The sequence below is a fragment of the Buceros rhinoceros genome, unplaced genomic scaffold, assembly GCF_000710305.1.
Source record: "Buceros rhinoceros silvestris isolate BGI_N320 unplaced genomic scaffold, ASM71030v1 scaffold10436, whole genome shotgun sequence".
Taxonomy (NCBI): Eukaryota; Metazoa; Chordata; class Aves; order Bucerotiformes; family Bucerotidae; genus Buceros; species Buceros rhinoceros.
In genome coordinates this window covers 527-17,549 of record NW_010419321.1, presented here as the reverse complement: position 1 = coordinate 17,549, position 17,023 = coordinate 527, and the positions used below count along the sequence as shown (strand labels likewise).

Here is a 17,023-nt window from a genome sequence, read left to right as displayed (position 1 = left end):
CTTGACTGATTAGTGCTAGCACAATAAAGGCTAAGGAAGGATGCAACCGCGCTCAATAAATACGAGTGAATTAAACACAGAGAGTGAGAAGGCGTGTTTAAACAAAAGAACAACATTGCCTTGGCTGCGATTAAAGTTTCTAACAAAAGGTTCTGGAACACTGATAGAGAAAGAAATCAAAATACTCTTCAGATAGATTTCAATACATTTATGGAGACGACTGTAAGAAACAGTTACCAGCAGAGAGAAACGGAGCCCACAAGGTCCCTTTCGCAGTGTGTTCCTAGGCTTCCTGACGTATATTGTGAATAACTGTTTTCCTTTTGAGCCGTGTTAAGCACGTATTATGTGTGTCTGTGCCAGGCATTGTGTGCCCGAATAGTGCTCATTTGGGATAAAAAGTTTACAAAGGCAAGTCTTAAGCACCGTGGCACTCAGGTCTTGGACTAAATCAAGCTGACTCTAGGTCAGAGAGGTACAATTCACAAATGTACCCACTTCCAAAGACTTCAACTTGGGAACAAGAGGCTGGGGCACCTCTTTCATCAGAATACTTCTGCTTCCTCAACCCCATGGCCATTACCTCTTCAAGCTTCCCCTTCTGAGTCTCTGGCTTCTTCAAAGAGTTACCAGTTTCTATGACACTTAATCCTTCCCTTCTTCTGTGTGTTTTCTGCCTCCTGGTGTTTCGCAGGCTGCCTAGACAACCTTTGTGTGCTTCTCCCTGTCTCTTCCCAAGCTGAGACGTCTTGGGCGGCACAAAGGAGTGCCTAGAGCTATTACTTCACACACTGCAGTGCAGGAGCTTGTTTCCCCGTTGGCAAAGAGCAGCTGCAACCCAGCACTGCCAGTTCACAGCACACTGCAGGTGGGTACCCGGCTGCTGCCAGTCAGTACCGATCACCTACCCCGTCTGCTCCTGCTCCCTTATTGCTGCATCTTCTACAGCCTCCTCCAGCAGCCTTTCAGCCAGTCTTCCCGCTGTCCTGTAACTCCAAGCCCTTTTCCTCTCCCACCACCACGCACCCTCCCTGAAGAGGGGCATCTAACTCAGGGGGTCTCGGGTGTCTGAGCCAGCATGTGTGACAGCAACCTGTCCACCATATGTCACAGTCACTGCTGCAAGGCAGGCCACACAAATCCATGCACTGACCAACACAGTGACATGAAGAACAGTCCCTCTAGCTAAAAACCCCGCAGTTCTCAGCACTCTGAAGTCCATTTCACGGCATATTGTGCTGCAGCATTTGCTTGCCACCCTCGACAGCACTTACCCCTTACTGCACAGGTATGGGGCCGCAGCCCAGGCTATAAACCGTGCACCGGACCAGGCAAAGCCGCCTGCCTGGGCTCCTGCTGCTTTCTCCGCCGAGCTAAAGACACCTTTCATCGCTGTTCAAGCGCGAGCACAGGAGGATGCCCATACCTTTCTTCTGCTTATGAAAAAGAAGATTAGCTTGGAATCCCTTAATTGCATCTGGACATTAGTCAAGCAAAGGTGTGGAACACCAATTAAGGTGACTGTGAGTGTTTTTCAATTTCCTGCCTCTTTCTAACATTCCTGTAATTTGATACCTTCTTTATGTGAGAGAGATACTGAAAAATAACAAGCTTAGATACACATTTTTTTGCTTCTCTGACTTTTTTGCTTCCCCGTCCTCTCTGGTGGCATTGTGGCATCAGTGTAACATGAAGTGTGACTGCTGCGTCAGCACAGTAGTGATATTTAGACAGGCTGTGCACTCCTCTTCATCCATTTTCAGTTGCCCTCAGTATTCGGGGGGGGGAGAGTTGAAGGCAGGGGGACCCTGGACACCTCAGGTAGGCTGCAAGGCTTGTTCTCCCTTGCAGCTTTCCAGCAGATTGGTTCCTAGGTGAATCACAAAAGCAACGGAGAAGTGACCTGCACTGTGTAAGGGGAAGCTACAATGCAGTGACTGTTAAGCACCTGAAAACCGAGAAATGCAGTGATAGAGAAGTAGCAGAAGTCAGGTTAAATTTTGCTTTGCATTTCTCCTTACCACGCGTCTGACATAAGGAGGGTATGACCTGTATGTATACATCAGAATGCACTCCTACTTAAAAACTTAAGCAAAAGTTCTTATCCATTTTCTTCTCAAAAATAACTTTTCCACTACACAGTTTCTCATCACCTGAAAAGATTTTGCACCCCAAACATTTAAGCAGCTGCTTGTTTGCTAAAAGTCCTTCAGGAAACACTGGAGTTACGCGGGTTCACTGTGTGCTGAGGTTACACCTACCCCCTGCTGTGGCTACGCCATAAAACTTCCAACTCTATTATGACAGTGAATTGTTTTTCAAAGTAGTTGTACAACATGCTTGTATAGGGAGGGGGTTTCTTCCTTTTTTTTTTTTTACCCCCTGACCTTCCTGCTCCCTGGAATTCCTCTACTTCTGTAACAAGAGGTTTAGAGGGGCTAATTATCCGTCATAGAAACTTCACTGTTTAGAACTCTGGAGCCAAGACTTGGCGCTGGTAGCAGCTGCACAAAGCCCTGCTCAGATATGCCCCTCACAACTGCTGTATCGAGCCACAGGTAACCCGGGGTGTTAAGCTACTTCAAGAACTGCTGAGGGGCCCAGAGTCAACTACCTCAGAATGGTTTCTAATATGAAGACAGTAGAAGTCTCTTAGACACCCACTTGCACAACCTGAGGAACTCCCGCTTACATCCTGAAGTGGCTTGACCACACTGGTTCCCAGGCTCCCGCCTCTGGCTTGGTGAGAGTCCAGCACAACACAGGGGAGGGCAGAGAGAGCATTAGGTGTGTGGTCTCCAAAACCACAAGACAGCTGCGGGGGGAGCAGGACAGAAGCCTTGCTGGGACTGCCTTGAATCTAATGGCCCAGATTTAATATCTACCCAGGAATTTTGTTTTCAAGCCTTTACAACCTTGTACTCAAAGATGGGTGGTCTCCACTCCACCAGCATGAAGTCATAAATGCCACGATGCTGTTCAGAACTGCAGAATGGATGGTTTGTACCTTCACTGCTTATTTCACTGCACAGTTAGTCTACGCTCAGAAATCAATCTACCAACAGAATAAACTCTGACGGATGTGTGTCAGAACAGCCAACTTCTCTGTCATCTGAACGCTCGTTTAGAGGATGCTGAGGACTGGAATCAGAGCCCTGCTTTAAAAAAAACAAAGTAGTAGTAGTAGTGCGGTATGAGAACCATTCCCCTTCACCTACCCCTCTCCTCTAGCTGCTAACATGGAGTGGGGCTTTGCCTTCATCCAGTTGTGCCATCAGCTTCTCTTAACACGAGGTGACGTTTACAGAAAAAGCTTGCCAGGCATAAGCAGGTGCCTTTCTCTGGGCCGGGTGTCAGTCCAGAACTCGTTTCCAGAGGAGAGCGCAATTCGCTGCTTGCTCTCTTCTGTAATACTCGGACGAAGAAGCAAAGAGCAGGTATTCCAGGTATGTACCCGGATATTCCAACCTGGATAACGGACAACAGCACTGAGAGCTCTGGTCAGCAAGCTGCTGTAAGACCAGACGCACACACAGCGCGACAGGATGATTCGCACATACCCCGATTACTGAACAAGGCAACAGTGAAAGCCACCTCTTGGGGTCCCCACTTCATCACTGCCCAGGAACAGTGAAAACAAGTTCCCTGAATGCTTGTTCTATCAAGGTGTACCTTGGTTTTAACATTTAAATTAAAAATTTAATTTTACTTTTTAAGTTTTAGTCATAAGGGATTTTTAATTGTATACCATTTTAATCCCGTGGAAAATGTTTTGTCATAGCTCACCTTGGGGTGGGGAAAAATTCACCAATCCATTTGCAATTTTTAGAAATAGGGGGGTTTTTTATATATACATAGACTGTACTGTCACCTGTAAGACAAGACATAACTCAGGAAGATTCTACCCATTACTGTGCCGGACAACTCTCAATCATCTTCCCCACCCTATGCTTTCTACATCTGTGCACACTGTAGACTATGAAAGCAAACCAGATTTTGAAAAATAGAAACTGCAACATTCAAACCCGGTTTTTTAGTAGGTCTTCCAGTCTACCAACGTTATGGTTTGGAAATTTGTTTCAAATTACCATTGTGTTGAATGACTGTCCATGAAGGAACAGGTGGTCTTACTCTTATGGGGAGATAGAACTGAAGACGGTGATTTCTTTCTCAGTAAGTATTCATGTCAAGTGCTGATTATAAAGAACAGTAATAAAGGAAAAAGAAAGTAACTACTCAAGGACCACTAGCCATTTTCCCCAGAAGAGATCTGGAACTCACCATTCTCACAATGGATGTAACCAGAGTAATCTGCATGGTTTGTAAACCTGGGGGTTACTTCACCTCCTGCCTGAGTTTGCTACAGTAGGGATTTTTCGATTGCTCCGTTTAATGCTCTATCTATGTGTTAGTCCCTTGTTTCCTGTTGTATTTACCTGTTGGTGAACAGATCCCCCACGCCCTTGTTTCATTACAGCTTGTCTAGCTGTTGCCGCTACAGACATCTACGCTCCAGAAGGAAACCGAGGCCTTTGGCAACCATGCAATTATCACATGGAAGTTCAGGTTGGCTTTTTAATGGGCCAGATACATTACACACCCTCCAGGGAGGGCAAAAAGCAGCTCTTCGGGCATAAGGTACATTATTTCAACTTGGTGTTTTTAATATCAGTTAGAAATGGTTCACAGACATGTTTACCTAATGATTCATTTTGCCTTAATTACACAGTAACAAACTGTCATGATTCCATCCTGCGTTACTGCATATGGTCGTCCTAAAATGGATTATTATTCCTGAAAAAGAATTAACTGCAGGAATACATTTTTAGACCATCCCCACAGCTTTCCTGCTTTAGCTGACTAGCAAGTTCATGTTATAAGAGAGAAGCAGATTTCTGATGCTGAAAGACACCATGGTCATGCTTCCTCACTTCTTCTAGCTGGATCATTGGGAATTTTACTTGTTTTTCAAACCATTTGGCTACAGTGAGAAGCTGCTTCTCTTGGAATGAACGTCCAATGAACTGAAGCCCAACTGGCAAGCCTCTCTCTGAAAGAGCTGTTGGAACATTTATAGCTGGCAGTCCTGAAAGAAAAACAGATACAGATGCAAAGACTTACTGTTAAGCAAATTCAGTTGGAGTAATTTTTCTAACAATCCTAAGAGAACCATAAAAAAAAAAAATGTAAAGGAAGAAGACTAATTAGAATCACTTCAGTCGATGAACTAAGGATACTGCTACAGGATTGCAAGAAATTGGAGTGATTTAAGGAAACAGCATCCTCTGAAAAGAGAATCAAACTCTCCTAAGCAGGAGATTTTGGCCTTTGGAACTTGAATAGATTCATCTTACCTGCAGCCCCAAGGTGCCTCATTTTAAAGTCTAGTCTTACATTTTACAGCATTTAATAAATAAGCTATCCTTGCACCTGGTTATCACTGCAGGAGTTACAATGCAGAGGTGAAACGTCTTGATCCTAAAGAAGAGTTTGAATAGCTGAAGCGAATCGACATTAAAAACGAGTAGGTGGGAGGAACAGTTGAATTCCTGTCCTTACTCACCAGCCATGTTTGCAGCCTGCGTTAGGATGTCATCTTCCGTGCTGCGGGTTCTGTTGTCTTCCTTGATGAATTCCACATATGGTACTGCGTCACTCAGAGTGGTAGGAGTGAGTAAAATATCAACACCGCTCCTGAAAACCTTCACAAAGTCATTGGCAATGAGACGTCTGACTTTCTGTGCCTTGATAAAGTAATTCTCGTAGTTCCTAGAAAGAAATATGGACACGAGGGCCTGACATTAATTCCAAATATACAGAACTTAGCTTCTTAGTTACTGCAAAAAAGACAAGGCCAGTATTCCTTCTGGTTAAAAGACTGACCCTGGTACTTGAGTTTCTGATACGCCAGAAGCTTAGCCATCAGACATGGCACGTACGCTCTCATAGCAGTGAGGCTGTCAGGGGAGGAAGAGATGAGGGCAGACTGCTGAAGAAAGGTGAACGGAAAACAAAAACCCAAAAGTTTACAATAACTAACTACAAAAATCAAACAATCACTTTCATTACTTTTCTGAAACTAAACCATGTATTAAATTTCACTGCAGGGCAGCACAGCAAAGCCTAGAAACAATACAGAATTAAGCAGGCCTGGAAAACAGGGATTAACCATTTAGGGTTCAACATAGCAAGATAGTTAAAGCATGTGAAAAAGTCCCGTCGTCTGTGGAGGCTCCATGTGGCCTCCGGACTTCTAAACTGTCTCCACACAATTCTGAAGCAGAAACGAATTACTCAGCTTTGTGTCTACTGTTCCTTTTAACTTCTTATGCTAAACTGGTAAATGTGGAATCCTTAAAATTCAGAGAAGTTCAGCTTCAAAAGTAATTGCCATCTAAAACCACGGCTGTTCTAAAAAAGAAAAAAAGGGGTATTAACAACTGCTAAGTGCCAGAGTGCTTGCAGAAAAAAAACCCGACTGAAATTGCATAAAAGACACTTTGTTAGAGTAATGTAAAGAATTATGCTTCTGAAAAACTGCAGTGAAGATTTTTTATAGTTAATAACAGAGAGCAGATTCAAGTTAAGAAGTTTTATCATGGGAATTAGCCCTTTTTCTGTAACAACTTCTGAAATCATCCTAGCTGCTAACTTCCAAAAAACTGCAGAGGGAACAAAACTGACCTCAAACAATATTTTAAGCTGAAGATACTATTTTGGGTTTAAAAACAACTCGAAAAATACTGTTAAATCAAACACTGTTAATTCTGATACAATGTTGACAAGTTTCCATTGCTTTCTGAACAACCTAGTTTACAGATTTCAAAAGCAAGATAAAAACATGTAAAATGCAACACTTAAAAAGAGAGTGCTATTTTTTCTCCACTATTCATTCTAAGAATGCTTTCTGAATGCTGGGTTCTGTTCTTCAAAGGGACTTCACTGCGGACAGGAACGGGAATCTCCCGTTCGCTCTCGATGGAAGCCAGTTGGCTATCCCTTCACAGAGGAGTGAACCACACGAATTTGAAAGCAGCCTCGGCAGAGCTGATCTGGACAGCTGTGGACAGAAGGAGCACACTTGGCAGGAATACTGGCATTCCGTAAAAGCTGGTTGCTGCATACTGACAACATTCCTGTCTCTGCGAGCAACCAGAAGTCACGTCTGATGAATACTCTTGCTGACAGAGCTCTTTCTGTAGCGCACTTGCTTGCAGCCTGATCACAGGACTCACATTTCTGTTAGTACGTGAACAAATTAAGACCAAGGAAAACAGCAGTTTTACTAACGTTAATTAGGAGTGTTGGATGAGGAGTTAAAACTAACGAAAAGAGTCAAACTGATCCATGCACCAGCTTCTCTACAGGAGCTGGATAAAAACTTGCCTTCTGTAAAGACATCAGTACCTTTGCCAGTGCCTTCCTCTCACCGAGGTGAAGAGCAATAGTCAATTTAATCGCTGTACCTTCCGACTTTCTCTGGGAGAGCCCGCTACCAGGTACCAGCAGTTTTACTGTGCAGCTTTAACGAGATCAACAGCTGCAGAACTTTGAGCACTGCGACAGTGATGGTTCAATATGATTTCAATGTGGTAACACAGGACAGATTTTGGCTCAATTAATGGGTGCCAATAACGCCCACAGGGGGGTAGGGCCATGAAAATAAAGATCAGTAAGTTGTTTTACTTACTAAATTTGGGAGGCTCACTGCTAAGACTAAGGGAAAAACATTTTCATTCATTATTAACAGTTCACTAGGTATTATAGAGCTAAAGCAATAATAATAATAATACAACCATCTATAACTTTTTCTCATGCCATACGAACAATTAATCACCATTTGCTTAAACTTGGCAAATTTGAGATTCAAGATGTTCCGCTTACTGTTTCAACAAGAAATAGTTTCCTGATAGAATTCGTCCTCTTACAACATCATTAAAGCCTTCTCGTCGTGTGGCAGCATACATACTTTCTGTGGACTCGTTCACATCAGAACGGTGTCCTGGAAAGAAAATCCGATTTGGGAATCAATACTTATAATAACCCTGAAGATTTAACAACATAAGGTAATGTCAGACATCGTAATGCAGAAGTCCCCTGTTTGCTGCAGTCTGACATACTACTATTCTGGAAAAATGACAACGAATATTCCTGTTTTATTACAGAAATATTAAACAGATTTTAAGCTCAGACACTTAGAGTTCTGTCTGGAAGTGAAATATATTAAAATACATATTTTTAAACTCTTTTTTCTTTGGAGAGGGTTTTTACTCCCTTCCATTGTGGGGAAATAACACCAAACATTCAACCATAAAAAGTGTATCTATTAAAACCAGTAATTTTTAATGGCAACCAGCAACGTTTCCATTGTCTGAGAAAAAAAGTTTTTTCAAAGGCCTTACCATACTGCAGTCCATCAAACCTGGCCATGTTTGATGCTACTTCTGCTGAGCAGAGCACATGATAGCAGACAATTGAGTATCGAGTGTGTGGCAGACTCACTTCAATTACTTTAGCACCTGCATTCTTAAAGAGATCGGCAGCCTTTGCCCAGACAGACAGAATTTCACTGGAGAGGCCCGGTGCATGATATTCCTTAGAGAAAAACAAGACAGGCAGTGATTTTTACATACTGGTTTATTTCGAATGGCAACCAAAACCACACCACTATAAGATTCAAAGTACTTACTAAAGCTTTGTGCATCTACTAAACATTATACAATCAAGCACTATTTAATTAACAGGATTCAGTTGTCTTAAGAATATTATGTTCTCAGTAAGATCAACCCTCATACCACAGATGGAGAAACTGCCCAGCAACTCACTCACTTCTGTATTCATGGTGACTATGCTGCACTATTCTGCAGTTTGTGGGTAGAGACTCGTCGGGTTTAAGCCGTAATAGGGCTGTTATAGCCACAGCTTATCAGTGCCAACTGACAGGGAACAAACAAAACAACCCTCCAAAGAAAAACTACAGTCAAGGGGTTGTTCAAGAGCAAAGTTAAAGATATTCTATTGAAATGCCCTATTTTTGAAGATGCCTGCTTTAGTTCTAACCCACCTCATAATACTGTCTGATTTGTGAGTATCTATGACCCGTGTTTAAAATATGCCTCTATCTGTTCAGGATAATCTGTAGCAGTAGAAAATAACCGTCCAAAGGGTATGAATAATTAGTCAGTATCATTATTTGAGATATATCAAAATCTAAACAGTATGCAGCTATTGAATTCTCCAGGCATACATGCTTTGCATGCCACAGATCCTGAATCATTAATTGGTCAGTGGACATACCTGTTCTCCAAATTAAATCTTTTGGTATACCTGTCCTAGCACAGGATCAAATACTTTGCATCAAACTAATAAATGTTATTCATGTTGCCTCTTCAAAGGCAGAGCCTTTGCTAAGTTAAAACAGCCAGTTAAAAACAGGCTGAAGTCCCAAATGTGCCTAAATGACAAGTTGCATGCATCAGAAGCCAGGTTACAGCTGTCTTTCAATCCCCATTAGAGCTCTGCAAATCACAGCTCCTTGTGCCACCCGACAGACTTTAAAATTCTGCTTCGTATTAACACAGTGCCATCTAGACCAGTATCTCAAAGCACTGCGCAAGCCAGTACTATCCTCACTGTATGAGCAGGCAGCTTGTTTGAGTCTGTACAGGTGACTGATGAAAGAGCAACACAGAACCAAGAATGGAAGTTCCCCGTTTCCCTGACAGTGCTTCCCACATCAACGACAAAATGTTTTAGATGAAGCATTAGCACACGCTCACTCCGAATCGCCAGCACAGGCAGCAGAGCACATTCTGCTCTTTTCCAGGACCTGCCTCTACTGTCTTCACTGTTTTACACCACGAGAGACTGGGAGGTAGTGGACAAAACACAAATATTTTTTTTTAGGTGTTCCATTTGCTGTTACAGATGGAATTTTAATATTACCTTTGGAATTCCTATCGAGAGCTTGCTGACGTCAGTCACACTGGGTAGTTCAAACGGCTTAAAGTTGTCCTGAACTGTGGTAGAGTCTTTAGGATCATGTCCAGCAAGCGAACCTGAAATATGACATGACATATGAAGAACAGGAAAATGTACATTGCGGAGCCAGAATTCAATTTGTTTTGAGACAACGTTGTAAACAAAGGTATGTTGTATACAAGGACATATGAAGTAGTAATACCTAACACAACTGCTGCGTCATCCACACATCTGGTTAGGATTCCTGGCACATCCATGGAGTTCACTAGGGGAATGAGACCATGGCGAGAGATCAGTCCATATGTTGGCTTTAAACCTACTACACCGCAGTGAGCAGCAGGGTTTCGGGTAGATCCTCCTGTGTCTGACCCTAAAGCTCTATGGTTTCAAAAGGATTGTCATTAGTAGAATAATTCAAAACGTTTCCAAATAATAAAAATGTATGAGTTTAAGACGCATGGATTTAAAAATGCGTGAATTGTTTCCAGATTAGAAGTCATCATCACACGGCCTAAATTTCAGCCTGCTCCCTATATCTGCCATTTTTTTTCTACTCTCTTGTTTTTCTTAGGGCTTCTGAATCAGCCAGCAGGAGAGCCCAGTTCTCTCCACAAAGCAGAGGTAGACAGGCAGAATTTAGGCACTCTGAATATAGCCCGGAATATCTACATCCGCCTTCTCTGTTGGTCTGTTCCAGTTCTGCAGACTCTGAAAGATATGTCTCATGTGACTTTAGAGTATGACTTCCAGACATTGATCCCTTTCCTATTCAGTGGCCAATACACTGGGAAGTACCATTTTCCAGTATTCAAAGGAATAGCAACCCAGTACACTTTTTGCCTCCAACAACAGGGCATACTTCAAAATCCAGGATGTTCTCCCTGTTTCCAAACCTACAAACCATAGTATCAGAACTCCCGATCTACAGCAGCGTAGGTGCCTTTTTAGAACACGGTACTTTTTCTTGTTTTGCTCTTTCACAGGTGAAGCCTTGTTCTTTCTAAACTGAAATTTTTATTTCCAAAATCGTAATGGAATTGGAAACTCATATGGAAACAAAATCTGCTCTTCTCTTGTTTTTAATAATTCTAACTCAAGCACCATTTAAAAAAATAAGACAGCTTCCACCCAACTCTTTGCCAAAAATAAATTAGACTTCAGAACAAGGTATAACTTTTACTGAAGTGGATGTGTGACTTCTCACAGGCATCTGTTTCTGAGATGGCTGAACCAATTCAATTGACTTCGCTAAAGTGGAATTTTTGCAAAGGTTTTGTGTTGATATAAACCATCCTCGGTTTTGTAGCATTTCTGTACATCCAAATATCAAATTGAAAAGACAAAGACTGGCAGCATTCCTGATGCCTGAAACGAACTAATAGAGTGGATGTACAGTCGGTTATGGGCAATAAAATAGCTGGATGAAAAGCCTCCCTGACCTGACAAAGTGCTGAGCAGCGCAAAATGGGAGTGCAGCACACCCAGCAACGTAAGAGAAGGTGCCAGATGGTATCAGGATCAGGCCATTCTGGCTCAGGACAAGGACCAGCAGTCCTTGGGAATGGCTGCACTGAGTTCAGTTTCAACAGTATTAAAATGTTGAGCATACCACATCCTGCCAAAGGCAACGAGATAAAGAGAGGTATCATTTAAAAAATCATAAAATAATAAATTGGTGTTTATATACAGAGGTGGTTTTGTTGTTTTTTTTTTCAAAAAAAGCTGTAACCAACATTAGCAGCAAATATTTTAACAATAAATGCTTGTAATATAGTCTATGGGTAAACAAGGACACAGTAACTAAAGACCATTCTTAAACACCTTCCAGTTAAGAGCACAACTGAAACAATCTTCTATAAAATGTGCTCCACTACGTAGCTCTAAACACTACATAAAAAGCAAGGTGTAAAGTTTTAAGGATCAGACCTTTTAACAGTTGGATGGGCAAGACAGTGCAGACAACAGATCTGTTAAATGATGCGTTGCCATTCCTTGCAGGTAATTGTTGTAGAAAAAAAAATACTGCGGCTTGTTTAAATTTATTTAGAAAAAACAAAACAAAACTCAAACTGTCTTCTAACTTTTTAAACCAGATAAGTAAGTATCTCTGTAGTACGTATCTGTGTATCCTTTTGTTAAGGTATCCAAAAGGTTTTAGATCCCGAATCTCTTGTATTATTACATAACCCTGCTATAAAAACAGAGGGGAAGAAAGATTATGATACCGCTAAAACTTAAGGGATTTCCTCATCTGCTGTATTTGTGCAACGCATTTAGTGAAGAAGAGAATGTGTCACAAACTCCGTGTTAATTTTAACAGAGTATGTGGGAACAACAATAAAACTGCCATTCCATTACTGCCGCGGTAATTCTATTTCATGCAGGGCAAAGTGGTCATATCAGTAAGCGGAATTACACTCAAAATTAATAAGCCTAAATTTGCCTACATGGATTCTTTCTGGCTTTGTGATATGCCACAAATAAACTAGGGATGCTGAAATAAGTTTTTGCAAGCCAGTGCAAATAACCCTCCCATTTCAAACTAGATTATGAGAAAACTATAAAATTAAAACTTTGCAACATATTTTGAGACATTTAATAAAAAACAATTTTAACAAGTCTCTTACGCAAAACATGTGAAAGATGACACAGCAGCCGCGCTGCCTCCTGAGCTCCCTCCCGTTATTACCCAGTGAGACTCTTTGTCCTCAGAACGGGATTTTGGGATAGATTTTTCTTTGTACTGTCTTGAATAACTCCAGGGGTTTCTGACTGGTCCAAATACCCCATCCGTACTCCCAGATCTAGGATAGTCAGACAGAACAAATACAGACAGAAGCGACAGGTGACACACTGCATTCACCAGGGTTTTCTCTCTATCCCTCATCCTTCAAAACTCAATTTTGACACAAAAAGACTGGCGTATGTAAATCCTTGTGCAGTCAACTTCAACAGTGTAACACAGAGTTGTAGAGTTTACAGATCTCAATCCCTGACACGGAACCTGAACTTGTACCTCTTTCTAATTTCTGCTGATGCCACTGAAAAAAAACCAACATAAAACTGATTAAAGCTACATAACAGTGAAGCTGCGCATCTTCAAAATAAAGGTTTTCTGGCTTCCTAATGCTGTGTTTGGAAAAATGCAAAAGAAGATGCCCACAGCCCTGTGGAAAACCACGCTGGGGGCGGGAGGAAGCCCTGCAATAGCAGAAACAAGCACTTCTCTGTAAATAACACACTATTACCCTGTGGCCCTCTCCTGAGGCCGCAGTTTTCTGGTTCAGAGTGCCAGACTGGCTTCTCAGAAACGGTTTCAGTCAGCTTGTGGTCACCTAAGTCTGAGCTGCCACCAGAAACGGGTGTAGGGGGGTACTTTCCTCCTTCCTCACAACCTCCACCCCACAATCCCCCAGACTCCAGGGTGCCAGTGTTTTTACCCAAATCCTCAGACAGTGGGCAGCTGAAAACTAACCTTATTGAGACACCATTACTTTAGAGCCGGATCCTCCCTGATCAAGCTCATGATGCAGCCATGCCGGTGCCAGCATAAGTGACCATGCAAACAGACTGAGGCCAGCGGTGGGATAAGCTTTTTTAAGAGAATTCTGTGCTTTACTGAGTTGTAATACTGCATAATCACTTTTTCCATGCTTTTTCCCTGCTCTTCCTCTGAAGAGTGTCTCTTTGACACAGAAATTACTTTACCCAACACAACACAAAGTATTTCCACTCCATCCACGTGAATTCCCAATCAAACCTCTGTCTTCGGTTTAAGTAAAATAAAAACAAAACCAAAACACAACTCTTACTGTTTCTCATAGGTAACTGAAGTCCCAGACATTCCTTTCCAGACCCAGCAGCTGTGGGGACAGAAACTCCCATCCCTAACGGTCCAGTGCTGTTCCCTGCTGTATTTTGGCTGCCTTCACTAACTTGCTGGAGATTCAAGTTGTGAGAGCATTTTCCAATATGCTCCTGACAGAAAGTCACCAACATTAGCTTAGGCAATTTAAAGCGTTGCTCTAGATTAGCCTGTTGGCAGCAAATCAGGGACTACTCTTAAAAATTACTCCAGGGGCTGATGAGCCGAGGTAGCAACTGCCATCGGTGGCATGATAATAATTAGCTAAGGGCAAAAACCACCAGTAAGGGGAAAGAAAAAGACAACAATTAACTGGTGGTGTAACCAATTCTACAGACACACTACTGGATCCGGAAGAAGTCTGCTTCTCCTTGGCCTTTTGCAAAGGCTTCCTCCCCCTCATACACAGCTCTAGCCAAACGCTATTTTCATAAAATTCTGCATTTATATAATTTACACAACAGTATAAATGCTCAGTGATAAATTCAGGCAACTCTGCGTACTCTTCACGGGTAAGTATTCATTATTTTCTAGCCTCAGAGAAAGAGGAGTTAAGGATTACAGGTAGATTGGAACAGATGGCGTGTATTCTATTTAATACACAATCACACATTAAAAATAATAAACATCACTCACCCCATTGCAAATTCATCTAGGTTTGTTTTTCCTAAAAGCACAGCTCCCTGATCCAGTAACTTCTGAACTACTGTAGCATTGTAAGGAGAGATAAAACCTGAAAACAATCACAGCGATTAAGAGTGATCGGTGAGATACAGCTGATTTTTACAAGTATCAAAGTTGTCACTTTCTGTGCATAAGAATCATCAATTCACAGTGCCAAGATTTTGCTTCAAATGAGCAAAAGTAAACCAAATGCTGTTTTGTTTGCAATGTCTTTTTTTTTCTCCACAACTCCGAACCCCGTAATTCTGGATTATACATTTCTAGAGTGTGGAGCTAAGACTTCACATAAACAAGTTACCACAGGGATAGCAAATTACTGCATTCAGCCACTTTGCAGGATCTGTCTAAACGAAGAAGAAATGAGAAGCAGCTGTTTACAGAAAAGTGCTAAGCTGTCTTGAATTATTTCCCGTTACCACAAGCCAAAGGAGCATATGGTTAACCACAAGCTGAAATACTAACCAGCTGTCCTCCGACCAAACACATGCACCCTCGACCACTTGGACCTTACATAAACTAGGATGAGAACCGTGACGGTAACATGAGATTCTAGGTAGCAACCAGTTCTTTCTGTGAATACTGACAGGGGTTTCTCCAACCCCACCCCCAAGGTCCTCATACTCTCAGCCATGATGCTGCAATCAGTCGCGATGGGTCTGAGGGTGTGCTTAAGGAAAACCACCTCAGGTAATGTAACGCTTTTTAAAATGGCAAAGTCATCTTTGGTTTCTTCTGCTATTAAGAAAACTATAATCAGATGAGGGATCTGCTAATTTACTTGAGCTCTCTTCTACAAAACTTTTCAGGTTTACTGTTTTTACAGAATAAAAAAGATATGAAATCTTTTCTACTTTTGCTTTTACTATTAAAACATTCCAGCGCCTCAAAAATGTTCGTGGCATGTTAGCGGAAACAACGAGCTTAGGAAATATCAAAAAATTAAAAAGCTTTCTAGAATGTGTTTGTATAACAGGAATATAGAGAAAAGAATTGTTAATATCTCCTCTTCCTACAGCTGTAGGGCAAAACTACTTAAGTCAACAATTATCTACAGAACAGAAAACAAATAAGACTGTCTTTGAATTTTGCTAGACAGAAACAGTACTGACTGTTCTGGGGACCTAAAAGTAACGTGAAGCCAAATGTGATCTGTAGAACAATTCTCCAGTAGTACATGGGCTACGATAAACTTTGTATTGTTAAAACATGTAACTACATGAATAAAGGAGATAATGTGCTTACGCAGGAAAACAACGGTCTGTAATACTGGATGAGCTTGGCAGAAGAAATTAGATAAACGTATTTTCCCAAATGAGCTCAGTGCATTTTTTGAAAATACTTAAATTTCTGGAAGACTCCACACCATAAACCATCTAAAGAGAAGAGCAAGAGCCCTGAAACAAGATCTGATTTTACTTTGAAAGTTCTACTGTACCTTTTAGCATGTTTGACGCACATGTTGTCTCGATGCCAGCTGTATTAAAGTTGTCTTTTACCGCAACAGGAATTCCATCTAAAGCACCCAGTGGCTGACCTGCGTAAGGAATTATGGCAGAGGCAACAGCAATCAGAGCAGAGTGTGCTCTATGTACAGCCTCCTCATCAGCTACAGTTTATTTTATCTGTCCCTTTGGGTGTTTATTGGAGGCCAGAAGGCTATCTAATGCATCTGATGGTTGTCAGTTGCATTTTCAAGAACCATCTTCCATTCTAACTCTAGCATTGCACGTTCTGCCCACAACAGACCTGGCCCACAGAGCAGAGCTCTGCATTTGTGTCCAAGCCAAGACAGGCAGCTGCTTTCATACAGGTTAGCTGTCTCAAAGGAGTGCTCACCTCTTCAAATACGACCACGTGATGCTTATTTCAGCCATAGATGCTGCCTAAAACTACTCCATCCCCAGGCTGGGAGCCATAAATTCTGCCTACCTGACATGCACAATGGATGTGATCTAAAAAAATTACTGGAGCAGAGAAAAATCTTACCTTAGCGATCCATTATCCACCACCCAGCAAAAAAAATTTAAAGGCCTACATCAGGAAGGAAAACACTCTGGCTGGCAATTTTCTTAGAGCAGCAACTGTCACCCAGGAAGGGACAAAAGCATCTTGTTAGGTAAAAACTTCCCTTTTCTGTTCTCTGGGTCATGCCAAGGAACATGAGGATGAGAGGCCTCCAACCGCTACAGGTAACAGGACTGAATACTGCTCTGTTCACCAACTAATGACTCCAATTACCAAAGTTTATTCACATTTGGTCTCTTAATTGAAAACCTGACAGGGTGAGCGGGGTACTTGTCCACCCCAGCCAACAGGCCCGCAAAAGGCCACTACACCTTCCTGCTTGTGGTAACTGCTGGCTACCAATTCACACTGCATGCGGCAGCGGTGTGGTTCACGAAGCACCGACCTCACCTAACCTGCAGTGCCTGGTTTGGTCCAGGTTTTGCCTCTGGTTTTTGAGGGAATACACTGCGGGGTGCCAAGCGCACA

The 17,023-nt window shown here is 42.1% G+C and overlaps 1 protein-coding gene across 1 annotated transcript in view; it reads right to left on the bottom strand.

Moving 5' to 3' along the window:
- Nucleotides 1–4,608: 4,608 nt before the first annotated feature.
- The window catches only part of QRSL1 (glutaminyl-tRNA synthase (glutamine-hydrolyzing)-like 1), a gene marked incomplete at its 5' end in the record, with an annotated part of 12,910 nt that continues 495 nt past the window's right edge, over nucleotides 4,609–17,023 (bottom strand). The window contains 9 exons of the mRNA XM_010138870.1: nucleotides 4,609–5,086; nucleotides 5,564–5,769; nucleotides 7,885–8,002; nucleotides 8,403–8,595; nucleotides 9,946–10,058; nucleotides 10,184–10,359; nucleotides 12,609–12,785; nucleotides 14,483–14,579; nucleotides 15,966–16,064. Of these exons, the coding sequence (XP_010137172.1) occupies nucleotides 4,875–5,086; nucleotides 5,564–5,769; nucleotides 7,885–8,002; nucleotides 8,403–8,595; nucleotides 9,946–10,058; nucleotides 10,184–10,359; nucleotides 12,609–12,785; nucleotides 14,483–14,579; nucleotides 15,966–16,064 (1,391 nt within the window). The remainder of the gene's footprint in view (nucleotides 5,087–5,563; nucleotides 5,770–7,884; nucleotides 8,003–8,402; nucleotides 8,596–9,945; nucleotides 10,059–10,183; nucleotides 10,360–12,608; nucleotides 12,786–14,482; nucleotides 14,580–15,965; nucleotides 16,065–17,023) is intronic.